The 22542-nt window shown below is 48.9% G+C and overlaps 1 protein-coding gene across 1 annotated transcript in view; it reads right to left on the bottom strand.

Moving 5' to 3' along the window:
- MDGA1 (MAM domain containing glycosylphosphatidylinositol anchor 1) overlaps positions 1-22542 on the bottom strand; it is a 147702-nt gene that overhangs the window by 15302 nt on the left and 109858 nt on the right. Inside the window, exons 11-14 of the mRNA XM_068410735.1 lie at positions 15550-15727; positions 14435-14458; positions 7104-7256; positions 5776-5910 (exon numbers count right to left, since the gene is read on the bottom strand). Coding sequence (XP_068266836.1) covers positions 5776-5910; positions 7104-7256; positions 14435-14458; positions 15550-15727 — 490 coding nt within the window. The remainder of the gene's footprint in view (positions 1-5775; positions 5911-7103; positions 7257-14434; positions 14459-15549; positions 15728-22542) is intronic.

Genomic DNA, 22542 nt, shown 5'->3' with positions numbered 1-22542 from the left:
GAGGGTCCATACCATAGCCCACAGGAAGCTGCTGGATGTCTGCACAAAACATTAGTCAAATACATATCTGTTGATGGAGGAACGAGTAAAGCCAAGAACCCACCTGAATAAGTGGAAAAGAAAGAGTATTAAAAAAAATTGAATACATTTTTTCATTACAAACTGTTCACTTAACTGTAACTGCAACTTGTTTTCAAGAGCCTAGAGGGAAGTGAATCATACTCATTAGGAAAATCAGCCTCGCCTCAATCAATCCAGTGATGTAATCTCTACCATGTAGAGTTATTGCACTGGAGATAATGGCATGGATTTCATGAATGATGCATTTATATATAAGGCAAACTTTATATATCCAACAGAATGAACTACCTCCAGGGTGCCACCTGCATAACTGTGAGCAGTAGCAGGGTGTTCATAAACAAGGTTTGGGTAGGAACGAGTGAGCTACAATGTTGAATCTTACAAAAGGGACGTCATTGTGGTTCAAATTGCTTTTGCATTGGCATAGCTGGTACCTATCAATCTGTGTGACCTGACAGCTCTGACTACTGTCACTTGTCAGAAAGATGATGCAGGCACATGGCATCTGTGCTAACACTGGCTCCTATGTGTGATCATCTGCCATGACCTCTCAGACACACCTTTACACTGGTTGCATTATCTGAGTTGAAGAAGTAGAGAAGCAATTCAGTTTGGCAGGCCTTCCAGATCTGTGTTTCCTACTCATCAGGAGGGCATCAGTGGTAACACCACCAGTTTAAGTGGCCTGTCTACAACCCAGTTATCTCTGTGAAACAGCTTATGGCTTCCTTGAACTTGGATGCTGGGGCAAGTGATCTGATCAGGTCTCACTGTTTCTAGTGACTCAGAACCAAAATTCCTCTTAATCAATCCCAAGCACTGTTCCCCACAGTATCTTAGAATAGAATAGAGTAGAATAGAAAGAGAAAGAGAAGAGAGAAAGAAGAGAAGAGGAGAGAAGAGAAGAGAAGAGAAGAGAAGAGAAGAGAAGAGAAGAGAAGAGTTCAGTTGGAAGGGACCTACAACCATCATCTATTCCAACTGCCTGACCACTTCCATCACCTCTCTAGGAAGCCTGTTCCAGTGTCTGACTACCCTCTCAGTAAAGAAATGTTTCCTAGTATCTAGTTTGGTCCTCCCCTGATGCAGCTTTGAACCATTCCCATGCATCCTGTCACTGGATACCAGGGACGAGATCAGCACCTCTCTCTCCACCTCTCCTCCTCAAGAAGCTGTAGAGAACAATGAGTAGTTTACCATTTCATTGGAAGCTTCCCATCTTGATTATACATAGGCTAGACTTAGCTGGGGTGGTCAGATAAGGTCTGTGTCAGCACTAAGCTGGAACAACAGCACCTTTAACTCTCCATGAGTTTCATAAATGCTGGACACATGACAGAAAATAAGCATGTTCCCTGATTTCTGGGAGAGGAACTAGCCAAGGGAAGACCACGATACTGCTAGTGCAGAAAGGAGGCTCAAAGTACAAAAATTGCAAGCCAAGAGCAGGGTCTTCAGACATTGCATTCCATGAGGCCCAGCTCTTGAAGCCCAGGACTTGCCAGTTTCACTACAGGAAGCAGCTGAACAGTCCTGTCTTGGGAGGTACCCCAGGGCAAGGAGGGGTCTTTGCCTCCTCCCCTCACTGAGGCTGTATCTCGTCATAAGCCTGTGTGCAGTGACTCCTGCTATTAAAAACACAGCAAACATAGTTTGAAAAGGGTCTACTAGTGAGCTCACAAATCAGGAGGCTAAAAAAATGCTGCTTGGGTACATCCTACATCACTGCTTTTATTCAGGCACCCCTGTGAGCAAGTAAACTCTTTGACCCAAGTGTTTTCCCCATAAGCAGAGTCACAGGCTCACAAGATAGGGAACTATAGCATTAGCAATCCCTCTGTACCATGGGGACCACAATGGCCACACAAAAAGCTAAATTCACTGTGGCTGAAATTTCCTTGTCCCTCTGAGCAACCTTCCTTCTGTGATCTGGCCATGAAGGCATCTCTTGCTGCAGGGTCTGTGAGAGCATCCAGCAGCAGGCAGGAGGCTGTGAAGATCAAACTGGCTACCATTGAGCTAGGAGACGTGAGAGAGAGGTGGCAGGGGACTGCGGTGGGAGCAGTCCTTCGGGGACGCTGTCTCCTCAGAGCTTCCTCCACCCAGGTAGCCCCTGGGAAGGGAGGAAGAGGAGTCTGATGGCTGAAGCAAGGACTTGAGGATCTGCTCCCAGATGCAATGCTGACTCATCAAGCCAACTCGGCAAACAGGCTTTTTGAACTTGGTGACTGGTCTCTGCCTGCCACGGCTAGCTTCCTCTCCTGAAGAAAGCAAGCAATTCCTCATTTGATACATCTGCGCCTGCTGCAAGCAAGACACCCTCCTTCTTGAATGCCTGGTGGAAACAGGATTTCTTTCCCGCCCCCTGATTTTTGTGTTTGGGCTGGCAGGATCATAGAGCAATGCAAATGCTTGCTCCGGAGGGGGCCAGAGGAAGGAAAACTGATGACCAAATAACTCCAGAAGAATGGGAATTGCCTCCAGGGAGCTCCCCTTCACCCTGCTCTCTCGTCAGCTGAGGGATATTCAACATCACCCTGCTCTGCTAGTCGCTGAATATTTTATACCAAAGGCTCCATTTGTATTCTGTTTCTCTCTCATCATATCTATTATAAACGAGTAGTGTCTGGGAACTCTCCCAGGGAAGATTTGCCTGGATGGCTATGGATATTTTATAGCCAAATTGTGAGAGTAAACCAGCTTTCCAGTTCTGTAGAGGGGGAAAAAGGTAATAAAAGGGTTATTAAAAAATAAATAAATGTCGGGATTTTATACGGCTTCTTTTCATAGTGAAAGAGTTTTGGTTTCCTCCACGACGGACCTGGAGCTGCTAGAAAAGCCTTGGGCAGGGAGATGTCCTCTTGCTGGCACTGTCTGCCAACAGGAGCAATCCGATACACTCATACTAAGTGCTACGGCTGGCTCAGCAGGGCTGGCACCTGGCTTGGTAGGACTGGGCTGGCACTAGGTGAGCCAGGGGTTGGGGCTGTGTCTGCAGGAATCAGGGATAGCTGACTATACAAGAAGTTTTAGCCACCCCATCTTTACCTTCACATTATCACCTATGTGATACAGATAGGAGGCCAGGGTCTGTCTCCTCATTTGACAGGAGAAGTCCTAGCGAGGAGCCTTGTACCTGAGAGGGGGCACTCTCCTCCAACCTAGGGCTAAAGAAGAGGAGCTGAAGAAACTTGCTTTGCCCTCAGGCAGGCTGCCACTTCCCCAGGGGACTCTGAGAGGGCTTCAGCCACCAAGGGCATCGAGCCTGGCACCATCCAAACAAGCTAAAGCTTTCTGGCAGGGTTTCACAACCTCCGCACAAGCAAAACCAGCCAGGGAGTAACCAACGTGCATTAGAAATGTAGATCGAGCCACTACACCTGCTGGTGAAACAGAGCGTGTCCCAACTGCAGGTTCGTTCATGCGTGTGCAGGGATGAGGACAGCTATGCCAGACTGCTGCCAGCATGGCAGTAAGAAAAAAGACCAAGTAGCGTAAGAGTTAGTAAGTAGCATAGCGGGAATGATGAAAACCAGACAATTTTAGGATTACTGGGCATTCTGATTTTTTCTGGAGAGGTCTCAGTTTCACCCTGGTGCTCCGATATGTAGAAAATAAACCAGAATGATTATAGAATATCATGACTAGGCCTGAAAGAAACTCCAGAGTAGAGAGCTGGTACAAGGTACTGAATGGCAATTTGCAGACAGATATATTGTGGGTTCGCTACACCAAGCCACATATTCCACAGGCCAAGAGAAAAAGAACTTTTTCTCATTTCTTTCTGTTCCATTCTCTGACTCTATCTAGTCAGTCTAATTTTAAAATAACTTATTTGCTCCCAGCTCAGCAGCACCCACCCTGGAAATCATCATATGGCATTAAAGAGTCTATCCACCTTGCACAAATTTATCAGCCCTTTTGTGCGACAATGGGAAAATGGGGAGCAGGCAGGGGCAGCAACATTGAGTATGAAGGGGAAAATCAACAGATATAAAAGGCACCTGAAGCTGTGGAATAGAAAATGGCACTCAGTGGCTTTCTTAGGTCTTAGGAGTCACTGTATCTTTTGCTCTGGGCAATTTGTGGGTGGAGCAAATGAATAGAGTTAAAACGCTAAAAGCCAAAAACCTGTAATGAACTGACTCCCTGGCATGTCCAGGCCACCCTGTCTCCAGACAGACACCACATGAGAGCTGTAAAACAGAGCGCTCTTCCAAAAGCAAGCAAAAGCTGATGGGCTTTTACTTTCCCCATGAAATGAACTTGGAAATATGACACATAGCTGTATTCCTAAAGGAAATAAGGCAAGAGAGGCCTCCTCCCTCCACATCTTCTTTCCTTGCCAGTCTCCCAGTGGTCTGGGCCACCCTTCATTGCAACCACAAAGAATGAGATCCCTTTCAAAGCCTCCAGGAAATGATGTGCAGGAATTAGGCAGCAAGGCTGACTGACCGCAACGGACAACTGCAGGGAACAAGGGAGTTTGCCAGCCAGCTTTAACAGCTGGACTCTGTCAGCTAAGCAAGACCAGTAGGTCCAGGAAAACCTGGTGTGAACCAACACTGACAGTGCTCTGCCTGAGCAGCCTGCCGCCGCTGCTGTAAAGACAGCACGGAGCAGCCTGTCTGCAGGGAGAATACAAGTGCATGCAACACCTCCGACCGAGCCGGAATCTGAGTGCAGACAGCAAATATGAACCCTCAGAGCAAAGACAAAGATGGAGACCTGCTCAGTGAACAGCAGCCCAGCCCTTACCCCGCAGCACCCACGAGGCTTCAGCCTCGCCCCACTGAGAGAAGGAGATTTCAGGTTGTGCAGCTTAACCTCTCTGCCGTGCCACACGTGTGCAGAGACGTGATGGCTGGACTTGGGAGTGTGTTCCCTCACAGTGACATCAACGGTGCCAAGGCAGAGAGCTGTTAATTAACCCCCTTTATTGAAGGGCGGACACATTCCTGCCTGGGCCCTGATTTTTCAGTCAGGCTCCAGTCCAGCAGGTGATTAATAACTCAGTGTGCTGTGGGAAGAGTGCATCTATTATTCAAATTAATGAAATTATAATCAAGAGGTGACGAATTAGCAATTGCTCCTTGACTGGATATGGAAACTCATTAGTGTGCCAGGCGCTTCTGGGGTGCTTGCTGCACTCGTAGGCTTACAGTTAGAGAGGAGGGAGTCAGGCAGAGCAGACAGCCCCTCGACACAGCTGAGGGAACACACATCCTCCCCACACCAAAATAGCTGCAGCCACTAAAGAGCCCTCCGGCCCCACAAAGCCTCTCCATCTCTGTCTCCTCTGCAACAGACAGACTGTCCACCTGGTGTCCTGATGCCTGGAGCAAGGTGGCTGTAGCCAAGAGCAGGGGAAATGTGTGCACATGAGTAAAATGCTCTTTTTTGTGGAGGGTAGGGAGCCTTATGCTAGAGCGGGAGCAAGCCAGAGGGGAAGGGGTGATGCCTCACTGCAAGATACTGCCCCAAGGATGGGCTGCAACAGCCTTACAACCCTGACACTGCTGGGGTGTGGGTAAGGGACAAGTATCTGAAAGTAACAGCCCACCCTGGCGCTTTGAGCACTGGAGTAGGACTCATGAATCGCTGGCCACAGGCAAGGCTGGCAGAGCAGAAGCTGAAGGTCTTCCTCGACAGCCCACACTAGGCTGGGGTTACCCTTCCCCAGAGGGTACTCACCAATGTGCTTCCCGTACATATGGTAGTAGAAGGAGACACAGTAATACTTGGCAGTAATGTTGTAGAGGGGGCTGATGAGCCGGGCTTTGTCTCCTGTCACCCGGGGCCGGGACGCCTCGATGAACATGTAATAACCTACAGAATGAGAGGGAAAGGTGGGGAAAGGCAGCATGCACTGGGTCTCGCTCCCTGCAAGCGATGGGATGACGGAGGCTGGGAGACCCACTCCTCCTCTGAGAGACATGGCCTTGCTCTTCCCATCTGCTCTGCACCCACTGTGATCCTAGCCAGAGACACTCGCAGGGTGCCTGCAGTGTCCCTCCTGCCTCTGCTGTATTTAGGGGAGAACAGGAGAGACGGGCACCAGCAGACCTGCTGTGAGCACATGCAGCAGATGAATCCCTGAACATGCACACACACATCTGTCTGGGTGCAAAATGAGCCTTTCTCCTGCAGCATGACTGCACTGTGTAAGGAGAAAACCAGAAGAGGAGGGAGAAACCATTCCAGTCTAATTTCTCTGCCTCAAGCAGAGGGAGAGAGGATTCAGTATATCTGGCCTAAACAATATTGTTATCTAAAGAGAACAATACCAAAGTAGTTGTTAACAACCCAGGGAGGAACAGATTAACTATTTAATTTGTTGGCATCGTTTTCAATGCTCGATGAGGATGGTGTACCGAACACTAATGGGAAAAGCCATTTCCTTAGCTGGCCATTGGATGTTTCCCATTTTTTCTGAGTTCAAAGATTTGTGCTTGCATACAAATTTACTTTCCTCATTAGGGAAAGGGGAAAGTAATATCCAGCTAAAATGGAGGCATGTACTCCATGCACAGCTAGCATGAGCAATACACAACACCAGTCTCCTCCAGCTAGAGGTGAGGCACTTGCTGCCATCCTGCAGGCAGCTCCCGCCTGGTCTCTCGCGCTCCTGCTTGATACTAAGGAAATCTGTTTGCCTCCCTGAGACCTTCTTTGAGTGAACAGCTGGCTAAAACCAGCAGGGCCATTTCTAGGTGTTAGAGATGTTCTCCTACTTGTTTATCCTTTTTTGACTTCAAAACAAGCATCAAATAGGACAAGGGCATTAGGCAGCAGGCAATTAGCTGGTAACAAGAACTAATGCTCACTCTATTCCCTTAAACAAAGTCGTGGGCGTTCTAATTGTGTGTTTAATGCCAATCAGTAACATGCAAATTAACTGTCTGCTCCCTGCACCCCATGCGGAGGAGAAGTGTGTTGTGTGGAAAGCAGATCAGCACTCCACCAGCTCCCAGAGCTGTAGGACTCCTGACAAGCCAAAAGAAACCCAGACATGTGCCTACCCTCCGGCGTACCGCTGATGTCCGTGGGGGGCCCCGTGTTGACAGTGCGCTTGGGGTTCTGGGTCAGGGCATTCTGCCGGGTCCAGTCGAAGTTGTCCATCTTGTCTTGTACGAAGCCACAGATCTTCTCATCCTCAAAGCGGCAGGTGTTATCTGCGGGGAAGGGAAGGGGCTGGTCAGCTGCAGCTTTTCAACCCTCCTCCCTAAGGCTGCCTGGGTGCTTGCAGCGAGTTGCACATCACTGCTACGCTGCCACTGCGGCTCTGCGTCAAGCTGGGGACAGATGGGCAGCCCCCACATCAGGAGGAGGCTGAACAAGAATATATCCGTGATTAGTATGATTATGGAAGGGTTAATCCAGGCTGATGGATGTGATGGTCTGACGAAATGGAAGAAGGCTGTTCGGGCTAAAGAGAGATTCTGCTGGGAGGTCTGAGGGGGCTAACGTAGAGGAGGATAAAAAGAGCATTGAAGGCAAACAGGCCACAAGGGCTTTTAAACCAGAACAACTTGATGGTGGAACAATTTCCCCAGGAGAGAGGAAAAAGCGCCAGTAGATGACCCCACTTTGGGCTATATATTCAACTAAACTATGGCACACATGAAAAAAATCAGTTGTGGAGAAGAGGTCAGCTCAGTGCTACAAATGTGTCATTTAGCTAGAGTACATCCAATTTATACCAGCTAAAAGGCATATTTGATATTGCAGCTTATGCTGGTTCCCCTAACAAAATAAGTCATGTAGGCAAAAGATTTTTATGTAAGATCAACCACAAGTGCAATAGGGCTCGGTTTTATTACTACCACAAGACAGTCACACCCCACAGCAATATTGTAAGACAGGTGAAAAATCTTGTGCATAGACATAACCCCATATGGACTTGCAGAGATTGGAATGAATTGGACTTGACCGGGCTGAAGATGGTAACCTTTGTGATAAAAAGGTAGTTCCTGAGCCACAAAAACAAAGGCCAAGAACCAGCTTTGCACTGCTGACACAGCAGGAGACGGATGGAGAAAACAGGTCCAAGATGCAGTGTGAAAATTGCTTTGTGTTCTGAAAGGTCCCTGGGCAGAAACCAGAGCTGGAGAACGGGCTGAGAGTGGGATCTCAGACCTTGCAAGTGGCGCAGACACAGTAAGCACAGATCTCTTTACCTTCAGCCTTTATATAAGAGCAAGGAGAAGTGCTATAAAACTGAAAGATAAAGTACTTAAAAGCCATGAAAGAACACATACAGAAAGGAAAACAAGGCTCTTGCTAAGGGCTTGGGATGTGCTAGGAACCTCATCCATGGCATGCTGGTGCAAGACTCAACTTTTTGTGGTTTACCCCACACACTGTTCCTGTTATCTTCCCCAGATGAAGAGAAACCCAAATGCCTACTTGGGCTCCTGCATTACTGTATCTTCAGTGGTGGTTTTCTCTGGTTCCTCGGCAGGAGGCTCTCTGTCCTAGGATAGGTGACTCTGGCAGGATGCGTAGAGCAGAGCAGGGTCAGCAACCTATGGGCTAGGTGCCAAGGATAGGATGGGCAAGGGAAGCTTTCTGCAATGCCAGGGCCAAAAGCTCCAGACATGGTACATTGTGATGGTAGGAGCTTCACACAACTACCACGCACACCAAAATCTGCCATCTTGTACCAGAGAGGCAAGACTACTCAAGAGATGAACAGCATCTTGACTCTGAGATGCTGCACCTCCCGGTTCCTACCCTGCAGCCAAGGCCCTCCCCATCCACTCCCATTTGGAAATGAAAACAACTGGCATCCAAACAGACATCAAAAGCCTGCAGACCCCTGTGGTAGAGAAATGGGGTCTCCATGCTGTTCCCCCTTCTTGCCTGTCTCTCTCCAACATCCCACCAAAGCAATGAGAAAAGAGGAGGCAGCCTCCTGCTGTGGCCCGCAAAAATGTCTTTGCCACCACAGGTTGGGCACTGTGCTGCAAGCCGCGGGCTTGGTTCACAGACCAGGGCAGCTGGGTTTTCTGTAAGCTCAGTGGGAAATGCTGCTCCTGCGAGCTAAGCACAGCCATCGGAGCTCGGCTGGGCTGGCCACTTAACTGCTGATTAACCCTGGCTAAGTGCTTTCAGTTCAATCCACTCATTTCTAATTAGCATCCTAATCCAAATTAGCCACTGCTCCGAAGTGCATAGCACAGGGGGCCACACGGAAGCTAGAGCTGAAGGAGGAGGGAGGAATGGGGAGCGGATGATGGAACAGATGCCTGTGGGGTCTGAGGCGGGGCAATTGTGTACGCTGGGGGGCACCTTTTGTCCCCAGCACAAGGAGATGGAGGGGGAAAAGGGTAAGAAAGCAGCTTTTAAGGGTCCTTCCCCAGCCCTCGCGGCTGAGAGGAGGGAGTTCACGGCTGTAGCAGACATCCACTGGCCCTCAGAGGAGGGGCTGGAGCCCACAAGCTTTCTGATATTGCTGGGTTGGTCTAACAGCCCAGCTTCTCTCCACCATACTGAAGACAAACATTTGTGTGGCTCCAGCTCACAGGTTGCCAGATGCAGTTGGAAGACACAAGTTTTCTCTTACAATGGCATTATCCTTTACAGCAGGATCCACCCTGACTGTCCTTTTTCAAACAAAGAGCCCAGGATGGTTTGCACCTCTGACCCTGTTGTGCACACGGACCTTCAGAGGAGAAAGGTGACATCTTTCTCTGGCACAAAATTCTTTTAACAGGGAATATCAGGTGAAAAGCAGAGCTGAAAGCTGTAACACAGAGGCCAGCCAGGCGACAGAGAGAGAGCAAACCCACAAAGGACAAGGCACAGAAACCAAAGGAGAGGCAGATCAAGGAGAAAGCCCAAGCTCAGGTGGAGATCAGAACAAGCTGTGCAAGACAAGAGGACTGAGGATGGACTTCCCAGCTTAGCGCCAAGGCCTGGTCATGCCAGGTAGTGGACTACTGTGCCTCATTTATAAGAAGCCACACACACCCATGGGATGAGACTGCTCAGACAAGAAGACTTGAAAGCTTGAAGAGAGCTCTTTTAATGTCAAAAGTGGGCCCTGACTCCATCCTCTCCTCTCACTCAGATGCAGCTACTTCTGGAAGGTAACACTTCTAGCAGAGAGCATAAAATAGAGAAGGGTCCTATGCACCACAGATACCACAACATGATCAGGCTTATATGCAACACCATTTGCTGTGCAGGAGTTTATAACTACACCACACTGCCTCTGCTTAGCTTGGGATCTCAAGGCACTTCGCAACAACTAATGAACAAGGCTTTTTAACATCTCTATGAGATAGCAATGTCTCTTTCTATATATCTCATGCATTACACACGGGGAAACAGATGCACAAAAGTATAGAAAGACATATTCAAGGTCACAGCAGGCAGTGCCAAAGCTGGAAACAGAACCCAAGTGCTCTGACTCCTGGTCCTTTGGTTTAAAATAAGCCACAGGAAGGCAAAGCTCTTGTGTTTCTCTGAGCTAGAAGTGGAGGTGCCCAGAATAACTAGGAGATGTTCGGTGTGGTTTGGGACGCCGCCAGCACGTCACCTCAGGATGGTTATTAGTAAGGCTTACCAGGAGAAACTTGGCAGATTCAGCTGAAAAGAAAACCTTTAAATGACCTGCTGTGTCTCAGAGGCCACAGCAGTGATCTAACTGTTGACCTCTGCTGTATGAAGCAAACCTACTTGCAGACTCACACCATCTGCCAGGGATCCTGGGCCAGCACTGCGGCGCAAAGGAAGCTTCCTGTTTAAAAATTAAACAGTGGATTTAAATATTGAACACAGAAGTTGTTCTCTGGATTGTTAGAGGCAAGGTGGAGGTGACAGGTGAGCTGGCTCCTCAAAGGCTGGAGTTAGCGCTGTCTTCACCAAACAGATTTCCTTGGCAGGCTTTGCAGTGGTGGCAGCTCAAAGCGCAGAGATGTTTGCTCCTGGTTACAGACACCTCCCTGCATTCCCAGGGGAGAAACCCTCTGCTGTGGTTATTAACATTTCTTGTTGCTTTGCCTTCTTGAGAAACATAATGGAGGTTTTCATTTCAAGTCCTTAGGGGGAAGCCATCCCTGGTCCTGAAATTCTGGCTGCCAGATGAATGCAAAAAATAGTAATCCTATTCTATCTGCAGACTATGGGTGAATAGCGGATGGAGTGCACTTGAATAAAATTGCCTTCGTCATTTAGCTGTGGTCTGATGACTGAAAGTGGCTTGGAGCATAAGGGACCACGCTCTGAGCCTCAGCTCTGTAGCAGACCTGCTGTGTGACCCACAAGCTATCACTTTCTCTCTGGAGATCAGTTTCCCCATCTAGAAGATGAAGACAATGAAAACTGTATTGTGACCTCAAAGTATGCTGTGATCTAAGAAACAGCATTTAACAGCCTTTTCCATGGTCAGTTTCTAAAGCATTTATAACCAGTAATGGAAGAAAGCTTCACAATACTGCAACTGATACAAGGAACTGGTGGCAGTTGCCTTTTTTAACTTCTGCGTTACACACATTCTTGAGGAATGGGCACAGATCTGAGGAATCCAACTCTAAACATCAGGCTCACATCTCAATCCCACATGTTCATACTGGGGCAACAACCTCAGATTCCCCTGGACTATGAGGTGTTACCAGAGACAGGATGCACAAGCACTAGACAGTAAGCAATGAGCTAGGGTAATCTACAACAACCAGCATCTGGTACTGATCACCACCCACAGTATTTGTCCACGATCCCAAAATATTTTAGCACCACACACAGCCAGACTGCAGATATATGAGAAATAGTGTTGCTGCTCTGGAAGGGCAAGACACACTGGCCAAGAGAAAAAAAAAACAGCAATCCCATATGCTTCTTAATACCTTCATCACCAAGGTTGCAAGGCTACATCTGCTAGAACCAGGGAAAAGAAACCAGCCACTGCTGATGAGCTGGAATAGCTTGCGGGGCAGCACTGCGGGGTTTGGGTTAGAAAGTGAAGGCTATATCCAAATGAAATTGCAGGGGAGAGGTAAGAAGGACAGAGCAGATTCTCCAGCACTGGAATTTCGTCATGACATTAAAATGATCAGTTATTCTAAGACACCTTTAAGGTAATAGCTTAGAACTAAGATAATTCTAAGACAGTTTTTTAAAGATGAATTTTGTTTTTTAGAACCAGATTAACTGATTTTTAAGAGTTATGATCAGTCTTACTGCTAACCTCTACATATTTGAAATCCTCAATGTCTTTTGTTCACTTCCTCTGCTTTTGCTTTGCTTTTGCTTTGTTTTTGCTTTATAACCCCAGTACCTGGCTCTGTAACCATGCCACATGCATGCCTGCCCCAATGTCATTAACATCTTATTAGGCTGAGAGAGAAAATGCATGAAGAAATAATTGTATTAAGTGACTCTCAGAGTTGGTAAATTAATCACCATTGTGCATGCCCTTGGATCAGGCTGCCAGAGGCATTAATCATCTAATCTTTGCCTTTCACTTGAGAGCTCTCAATGTTTGCTCCCAGAATTTGGCTGGGCAGCCTAGCGTGAGGATACCTTTACAATCCTGTCCCAGCCCTTTTCCCTGGGGCTGGTGGTAGCAGGCGAAGTGGGAAAATAAGAGGTAGCATCAGGGATTTCCGTGTTACTGGGATGAGAGTCTGGGAACTGAGCTGTGGCCCAGAGACAGAGCTAAGAGTCTTTGGGCTCATATTTTACTGGCAGCAGGTCGGAAAGGAAGGGGCCTGAAAGCACACGGGGTGGGTGCAACTTTAGGCAGTTAATCTCAAAGCATGAATTCACAGGCAAGACCCTGATGACTGGCCCAGAGGTCCCAATATCCAGCACAGGCTGGGTAACTCGTATCAAGGAGAAACCCTAATTGTTGGGTTTACTGCATGAAAATACAAGCATGGCTGAGTTATCCTCCACCATAGGCAAACGTCATGCAGTCACTATGGTCTCAATCAAGCCACCAAAGCAACCCCAGGCGAGCAGTCTGAAGGCTCAGTTTACGAAGACCCTAAGAGATTGATACGATTAGGACCAAAGTTGCTCTGGCTTTACCAGTGATTTATGTAGTGTAAAAGCAAGCAGCAAAAGGCCAGATTTTGTCAATTCCTCCTGCAGGCTGGGATGCTTGCTTCCTCCGGTGAGTACTGAGGGACACATTCTGTAGTGGGTCCCTGGCAATACACTCAGTATTTCCCAATGAGTCTTCTATGGAGAATGTTTAAAGAGGATCAGAAAGTGGGGAAGAGCAAAGCAAATGGAATCAGGAATTGGAGCCACAAAATCCCTCTGACTCTACAAGAAGGTCCTGCTCTCAGGCAGAGTATGGTTCATCAAACCATCTTCCATCTGTGAACTTGCAAGAGTGAAAGCCTTATGGCTGCCTTAACAAGACAATCTCATACCCTGATTCCTGGCTGCCGTGGCCTAATCCTGGCTTCTTCTTTCCACTGCTGTCCTGCAGTGAAGCAGTAGCACTCGCCTACACATACGCAGAGTTATAGATAAAAAGACTGAATGCTGACTTAGCAGCTGGAAACAGAGAAAGAAACAGATACATGGAACCACCTGCTCCTCACGGACCACCAGCAACTAGTATGCCCATCTCTGCCCAAGAGCTTTGCCTGGGCTTATAACCAACAGTGGAAGTAAAGCGACTTTGTTTCATCCTCTGAAGATCATTTCTCCACTACTTATGGCACGCTAGAAATCACCTTTTATGCTCAATGGGCACCATTGTGTTCTTGTTAAAGAAAGACCATCATTCTGAGACATTGTGTATTCTGCTCTCAAAACCAATGGGAACTCTGGGTGCTCAATAAAGATGGGCCTACATCTTGGCAGTAATGACCAGAAGGTAAATAAGTAAGTAAACAGCAATGACACTGGAGAGAAAGACGAAAGGGACTTTGCTCAAGGGGTTTGCAAGAAGAACTAGATCTGAACTGGAGAATGCTCCATACCAGCCTGCAGAGATGTCAAGTGGTATCTTTCCTGGTCAGAAGAGGATGGCGGATATACATTCCTCAAATATAGATATTTTTGGGAACATTTAATAACTCGCTTACTGGATGCAGATTGCTAGTGTTAGAGGGAAGGTGGGTTCAAGATCACAGAGATATCAGTCACCGAGATATCAGGTGTGAGTGGGAGGCATATCTCTAGTGTATATCTCCTGGCAATAACTCGAGGTGCAACAAATGTCATTACTTACTGGAAGCATTAGTGTATGCAACTTCATCCTCTTTTGGGGAAAAAGATTTGGCAAAGCCAGCTGTGTATTTCAGCTGTTTGGCTTTCCTGATCTGCTGGAGCACTTGACTCACATGCATTACATTCAAAACATAAATACAAAGGTCTTGTTGCTTACCTGTTGGGTTGGGATAGTTGATTGCTGGAAGAGGAAACAGAAAAACAAGTCAGAACAGCTAGTACTCCCTCAAATCACAAATCACAATCAAAGACTGAAAATAAAACAAACATATCAAGAAAGGTCACAGATGCACAAATCTCCTAGCAGCATCCCTGTGAAACAGCAGGGCTCAGTGTCTGCCTTGGTAATGGAACAAGATGCTGACTCTCTGATCCAAGCAGCAACAGATCTTAAGGAAACTCCACCTAAGGAGTGATCTCGGGATTGCACAGGGGAACCCTTCTGCCAACCCAAGCAGTTTCTTTCTGGAGCACCCACTGGGATAGCATCCACTTAGATACCAAAGCTTGGTATCTAAGAGGAACATGAAAACAGTTTGAGACACTGTGGAAGTTTGAGACAACAGGTATGCTGGGTACACCAGACACGTCGTTACTCCACGGGACAAGAGTGTTGTGTGAATTCATGCAGACATAGAAGGAGGGGAATCTGTACTTTCTGCTGAAATACAGGGTCCAAACTCCTGAGGGGAGTAAAGAAATCATAAGGTTGTGGCAATGGTGAGAGTTGTGAGCTGTTGGGACGCTGGGGAGAGAAGCATGGTCAATGTACCTCAATGGGATGATCTGGGATTCAGGGTATTGGACAGAGCAACGGGTTTACTAGCAACTAGTCAGGAAAGGAACTGTGCATTCAAGCTCTAGAAAGAACTGAAGCCCCCTGAAATCCTCTTACTTTTATGGGCATGTGGTTAATACACAGTGTCCAGGGGCTGTCCTCTAAAATACGTCATTGTGCCACGGGAGGCTGCAACATGGCTTGACTGCGGACTGGGGTTTGGGGCTCTGCTGCCCACAGAGCAGAGAGTGCAAGTCAGAGCTGCTGAGTGAAGGATGAATGGAGATTGGCCCTCAGAGGTCTCCACCTTTTGCTCTGCATTCATGGCAACAGCCAAAATATGGCCAAAACTGATAGCACTGTGCCATCAAAACCTCCATAGAGCAGAGAGATTCACCCAAGGGTCACAGGAGACAAAGTCTGTGCATGCCCATGTCCCTAGGCCTGAGGCTCGGACCTGCTCGCGTAGCCAGGACCGAGGAGGAGACACCTACGTTCCATGTACCGGATGATGCGGGCAGCCATATCTCCAGCCCCAAAGCTGGTGATGGGCGTCAGGCGAACTTCATAGCTCTGAGGCACTTTCAGGTTGGGCAAGATGTGCTCCAGCAACAGGCCCTTCTCCATTTTCTGCACAGGAATGAAGGTTTGGATGGTGTTTCTCTGAGCCAGCTGCATAGAAAAAGAACCCACAGTGTAACGAAAATCCTGAAACTGGAAACCTGAGGGATCCTATCCACCATCTAACACTATATTCCTCCTCTTCCTATACAGAGAAGTATGCCTCGTTTATCGAGGAGATTTTCATGCAGAATTGGTTTGAAAATTCCCACGCCTGGTACAGAACAGTGATCAGGAGCCTGAACTCTCCCTGAAGGGAAGCCTTGGGGTCCTCCTGACTGGGGGTACAACTCGAACTACAGGTCCTGGAGAAACTCTGTGTTGGAACCAATGTCTCCAAGAGGGGAGGAATGAACACAACTCACCTCCATTAGTGCACCAGGGTCCTGTGCACATGCAGCATGGCATTTTGCCAAGATACCCTTCAGTTCACAGATACTGCTGCAGTATTCGTTCATTTGCTGCCTGGGCCCTGTGGCATTTCATTTGGTGCCTCACTGGGACCTGTCCACTGCCATGCTTCCTCAGAACCCTTCCACAGGATTCACCCTTGAATCCTAGCCCATGCTGCCTCCATAGACCAGAGCAAGGGGTCTAGTTCAAGTCAAGTGTCCTCTGGAGTCACCCATAGGCTCCCTCTTTCTCTGGTGCCCACTGAGGAACGAGCTGAACCATGCTAGCTGAACCATACCAGCCTGAACATTGTTCAGTCCGCTAAGGCAGCAGGGAAGTTTCAAGAAAACAATGGGGAAAAGACCGTTGTCAAACTCACCACCACTAAAAATGATGAATTACATGTCAGTGAAACTTCCCTGCCACAGTCATGTTTGCTTGGCAGGGGAAGGACAAGAACAACGATGGCATTGCGAAGATACAATTTCCTGCCTGTTGCTGTGCAGTGCGTGGATCCCTGTGGCAAGATTTGGTCTTGATACTTTATTGGGGATGATAGCCCTGGTAAAACGACCTTTGGCAGGGCTTTCCATGGCCCAGCGTTCACTGTCCCAGACACTAAGCCTCTCCCTGCCTTTGATATATTCCTCTAGGCTGACAGGTTTCATCGCAGAGGCAATTCTCTTGACAGGCAGGCTCAGTGTTCGTCATTAACTCCAAAGTTACTGGATGACTGGTACAGGGATGCAGGGAGGAAGGTTTACAGCAAATCTGTCAGTGTGGAGAGTGTGGGGCAAGAAGATGGAGCAAGGGCACATCAGGAGTGAAGGCCATCAGCAAGGTAGGGCAGGGGAGCAACGCAGTTGTGGCGCTTGATAAAAACAGGCACATGCAGTCTCTCCTCTGCCTGCCTCCAGCCCTAATGTATATAACCGTAAGCTCAAACTCAGAAGCAATGGCTGCCACTGGAGAGCTTCCCATGCCAAAGCCCTGTTCATTTCCAACATGGCCAGGACCCTCCTCCTCACCTGAGTTGATCTGCCCACAGTTTGGACAGTGCTCCCAAGCAAAGGGGCAGGGCTGGACCAGATCCTGCCATGGTACCGTGTCAGGGCAGGGACTGGTCCCTGGGAACCCATGGCTGCATGTGGTTCTCATAGTGAACAACAAATTTGTATCTGCCTTAAAAAGATCAGAGTGCAAACTGCTTGAGGAACCGCTTTTTTCACCCTCCTCTTCCCCCAGGCAAGATGGGTCAGGGCTGGGAACTGCTCCAGTGCCTTCTCCCAGCTTGGTGCCTTCCTGTGAGGCACCTGGGAGCAGTCCCGGCAGGCAAGACCAGGGCAATGACTCTGGGAATCAAGCATGAACTTGGCACCAGGATGCTGCCAGGATCCATTCATATCAACAATGCCCCATCTGCACGCACATAAGCTGGGTGCTGATCCAACTGGCATGCCCACTGCTCAGCCCTACCATCTGCCAGCCCTCCGCGCCGCCACTCTGCCAAGCAAGAGCGGAGCTGGCTCCCAGCAGCAGCAACCTATCCTGGGATCATTAGCACCAGACCCCCAATTATCTGGGAGGAGAGGAGGGGTCATTAGCCAGAAGGAGGAGGCTGGAGGGGTAGGGCTCCTGGCATGGGGCTTTTTGGGGAGTAGAGCCTGACTGGAGGGGCTGGCAGCAGCTCCTCCCCACAGGCTGCCATGAGCCAGGGCGCTGGGAAGGCAGCCAGCAAATAGGAAGAGGTCAGGAGCCATTTCCCTTGTCTAGACATAACCTTTAGAAGAGAAACAAAATGGAGAGTTGAAGAGAAGCCCGAGGGTGAGATTCAGACAGTGCAAATTCCACCTCAGCTGGGAGTTAGGTGGAATTTGGGTATCTAAAGCCTCTGGGAACAATGTCAAATCACTTACTCGCCCACGTCACCTAATCCAGGACAAAACGAGAAATCAGCCTCCAGTCTGGACTGCAAAGCCCTAGATCCCCCAATGGAGTCTATCCTCAGGGGCATGTGGGTTTAACCAGATAAATACCTGGCTGCCACCCAGGTGTGGTTGTGAAAAAGAAATTAATAAAGGCACATACGCCCCCCATGGGTCACAATTGTCCTGCTTCCCAGGAGAGACCTGGATCACTAGGTAATGGGAAAGGCGCAGTCGGGGCCCGGCACGTACCTCGTCTTGGAGCACAGGGGAAAAGTTTTGCAAGAGTCTTTTCCCTCCACCAAATACTTTGGGCTCAACTCTTCTCTCAGCCTGTGTCCTGTCTCCACTCAACCTGCAACTTGGACAGACACAGCAACTGGCTGCCAGCAAGGCTGCCCTCCGCACATCCTTACTGCAGTCCCTACAGCCCTGGCATCCTGACAGAAGTGGCTTGGGATGTCTTTGGAAAGACTGGCTCTTCTGGGTGAAAAGCAGCATTGGCCAAACATCTCCATCAGGCTAGCTGCAGCCATCAGGAGAAAGGGCCACATGCGCTGCCAGCACAGTTTAAAGGGCATGAAATTAGTGCAAGTGCAAAGGGCACAGCTCCCGTCAGCCACTTGCTCTATGCACACAGAGCAGGTGCCAGCTTGCAGTCACTAGCACAGGTCAAGCAGACAGAGACATGAGGCAAAGTCTGGCTCTGCCTCTCCCTCCCTAAACATCCTTTGCCTCCCTGATTGCCAGCAGCAGGTCTGTGCAGAGCTGCATGCGTCAGTCCAGCAGGAATCCTCCGCTTCAATTGCCTGCTGCTGCCTTCGTTCTCCTGCTCTGTGTGTCTCTTCTCCCATGCTACCCTGCTATCTTCTTCCCTCGACCCAACCCCCCAGCCTCCTTCCTCCTTCTGATCATGCTGGCCCAGTGCTCCAGCTTCATATTGCTGCGGTGCAGTTAATAAAGCAGAGGCAGGCGCAGAGGACAGTGAAATGCTGGCCACCTTATTAGAGATGCTGAAGCCTCAGTGGAGGATCTCACGCAACAAGCTCATTCATCACCAGGCTCGGGATGCTGCCAGCGGGGCCAGAACAAGAGCACAGCGCAATGCACATCCTCATCTCTGCCTTCACCTCCTTTCATTTCCAATAATGAGAGGAAGGGCATGGGAAGGGAAAAAACCAAACAAACCCACAGTTTCTACCAGTGGGCTGTGAATATCACACAGGCTGCAGAGGGGAGAAGGTTCTTGCAGAATGAGTTCACTAAAAACACCTTACAAAGGGCAAAATCAGGCCCAAGCAGGACGCGTGTATTCACATGCACAGCGTGCAACCTGTTCCTTTCCCTGTCACTTGTAAGCAGTATTAGCAACTAAGAGAGAGCACACTCACATGCTCATATGTACTCAGACATCAAGCCTCCAGGAACTGTAAACTAGGTCTGCCCTTTCTCATTCCTCACTGTCACATCCTGTTGGTAGGTGTTGTCTGCCCAGTCCCCCGTCTTATCATTTGAGCTGGCTCATGATGCTTAGAGAGTGATTGTCCCACTGTGGCCAGCCAAGCTGGCTCATGGTCCAGCAACACACACCAAGAGCCTCAGAGAGAAAAGCAGGATGCCACACTACCCCTGCCCCTGCTTTCATCCCAGCTGGGATGCTGTCACAGCAGACAGGTCCAAAGCATGACACCGCCACACCTACGTTTTCTGTTTACGTAGGCTATTAAAGGAAAAAAGGATGTTGTTTCAAGACTGAATGATGTATAAGCCAGCTACATATCAGTTAACAGACTGAATACAGCAACAGGATATTAATAAACACATCTGTCAATAGTTACTGTTGCAGTCCTGCTCAACAAACCTGTACCACGGATTCACAAGACCACAATAACCTACCTGTGCTGGGACATGGTGTGACCTGCGTAGCCACACATGTGGTCTCACAACCAGCTGCACATTAAGCAGCTGCATGCTTTTTTGAGGGAGAAATTAGAAAGAAAACCTGTTTCATCAGCAAGCCCCAGGGAACTGTTGCAAACACCAGCTAGAAAAATGTACACTAAAATCATGCAGATTCCCCAAAATGTGATCAGAGCAAAGGAACTGCTTTGCGAGCACCCAGCTTCCCAGCATTGCTATTCACTCCCACCGCTCTCTCCTTACTTGTCCTGCTTCTTCAGCAACTTTTCAGCTCAGGCCATGAGCACTAGCTCTGCTTTCCAGTATCGCCCCTCCGAATCCTTTCCACACATGCTCACTTTCCCTCCCTTTTTTCTCAGCTTCATTCAAATTCCCCTGGCTGCTCCTTCCTGCAGCACAAACGAGACCAGGGTGGCTGCCCACACTCCTACTCTGTCCCCACCAGCTAACCGCAGACGTGGGGCACTGGGAAGGCTCCCAGCTCCCATCCCCAGGGACGCCGACTTCTCCGAAGGGAGAAGAGACAGCAGACAAAGGCAGGCTGGTGTGGCACAGCAGCCTCGCACACAGGCTCCGTCCCTCCGACAGGCTCTTCCTCGCTCCCCATACAGCTCCGCAGAGGAGCCCAACAGACAAATGTCTCTGGCACCCGTGCAGGTGGGGCGTTAGGCTGAGTACCCCCCCCACCCCACCCCTCCTCTCTCATCTGTGTCAGGACACTCTGGAGAGCCAACGTGCACGAGACCAGGAGCCGTGGGGAGCCTGGTGCTGCAGGAAGAACAGGTATCTCAAAAAGGTTTGAAAGAAGCATGGGGCAACAATGTGAACAAAATAATCTTTAACTACCTGTGCAGCTGGTGGGCTGCACTCTTCAAGCAACCAGCAATTAAGGTGGTCTTCAAAGCTCAGCAGCCTGGCAGCAGTAGGTGTAAGGGCATCCGTGTCTCTCATGCCTGGGAGAACAGACAGTCTCAGCCAAGCTGCCTGGTTTCTCATCAGGCACAGACAACCCAGTCTAGCATGGTCCAGTGGCCTGAAGAAGGTGACAGCAGCAGAAGGGCACTTTTCCTCTAACACACAATACCACTCAGTATGTGAAAGAGCCTCCCATTTTTACCAGTTCAGCCTGTTTGTCAACAGTATTGAACACATTATATAGCGCTGTCCTGGGGGGCTGCAGGCACCATCTCATACCAGATTTCCCCTGTGGCTGCAACTGCCATGAACTCACTCCAACAAAATCCAGCTAAGACACAGCTGCTCCTTTCCAAAGGGAGTGTCGTTCACAAAGACCAGAAACAAACACACCATCGCCCTGAACATGATGGGACTGGCAGTGTCTGTGGCCTTAAACTGGTGACAGCCAGGAAAGACACTCCCAAGCACACCATCCTAGGGACTGAAAGGGGCTGAGCTTTGTTACGGCGCTAGTGACAACTCCTGGGATGAACAAGGAGCTCTGCAATGCAAAATACCCTACTACCTCAGCAGAAATGCCTTGCCCTGAGTTTCTGCCCCAACTGCATCTCTAAAGCCACAGGATGCCTTGCAGAGAGGTAACTTCAAAGAGTTTAGATGACATGGACTTCCTAAAAAAAAAAAAAAAACCCAACAAAGGAAATCATGGGATCAAGGATCATGGGATTTATGTATGTCAGAGTTTACAGTGTCAAAGACTGAGAGCAACTTATCCAAGGGTCAGACCCATTCTCCGTTGCTGGAGAAGAGACCCCAGGAGATGAGTTCCATGGGTAGAAATAAGATCATTGCAAATTCATTGGGAAAAGAGAAATGAAAAATGCCCAGAAACAGAGGCAGGAGGGAAGTGGGGACAGGGAATTTTAAGAACCTCTCCTGAGCATGAGGCTGCAATATTTTCCACAATGATGGAAAAATGTGCCATAAATCTGACCGTTCTCTCCCACTTTTTCCTGTGGACTTTCTGACACACAGCAATGGATTGAGATTCTGGTCCTTGACGCCACATTGGCACTACAAGACAGAGCAGAAGAAAATGGTTTGTCTTTGACATTGCAGTTGAATACCACAGATTTGATTCTTGCTCTCTGTATTTTGGCAGAGGGACAAAATCCCCTGCACTGGCAGCCCCCTCCTATCCTCCAGGAGTCCAGAGAAGGGAAAAGCACAGCCGTGTCCAGGGACACAGCAGGAGAAGTACACTCCTGGCTGACAGTCTAGTCCCCTGTCACCACAGGGGCGACCTCCACTTATTCATTTTATGAATGTACCACGTCCCATCTTAAAAGCCATTCCCTTTTGCCCTGCTCCTCCTGCTGGATGGCTGTTCCAGAGCCTGACTGCCCTAATGTTCTCATTTCCAGCCTGAATTTATTCACAGGCAGCTTGCACCCAGTTGATCTTGTGCCAATATTGTCTTTTAGCTTAAATGGCTCTTTTCCTTCCCTGCTGCTTGACCCCCTGATGGTTTTATAGGCAGCAATCACAGCCTCCTCAGCCTTTGCGTTGCTAGGCTAAACAAGCTGAGCACTCTGTGCCTCCTCTTGTAACACAAGACTCTCACTTTCTCTGATCTACTCTATAATTCTTTTCTGTGTGATTCCACTTGGTGGAGGTGGGTATCCCAGCCCTGCATATAGGATGCAGCAG

The sequence above is a fragment of the Nyctibius grandis genome, chromosome 1, assembly GCF_013368605.1.
Source record: "Nyctibius grandis isolate bNycGra1 chromosome 1, bNycGra1.pri, whole genome shotgun sequence".
Classification (NCBI taxonomy): Eukaryota; Metazoa; Chordata; class Aves; order Nyctibiiformes; family Nyctibiidae; genus Nyctibius; species Nyctibius grandis.
Note: the sequence above shows the minus strand (reverse complement) of the source record. Positions and strands in the feature narration are given on the sequence as shown.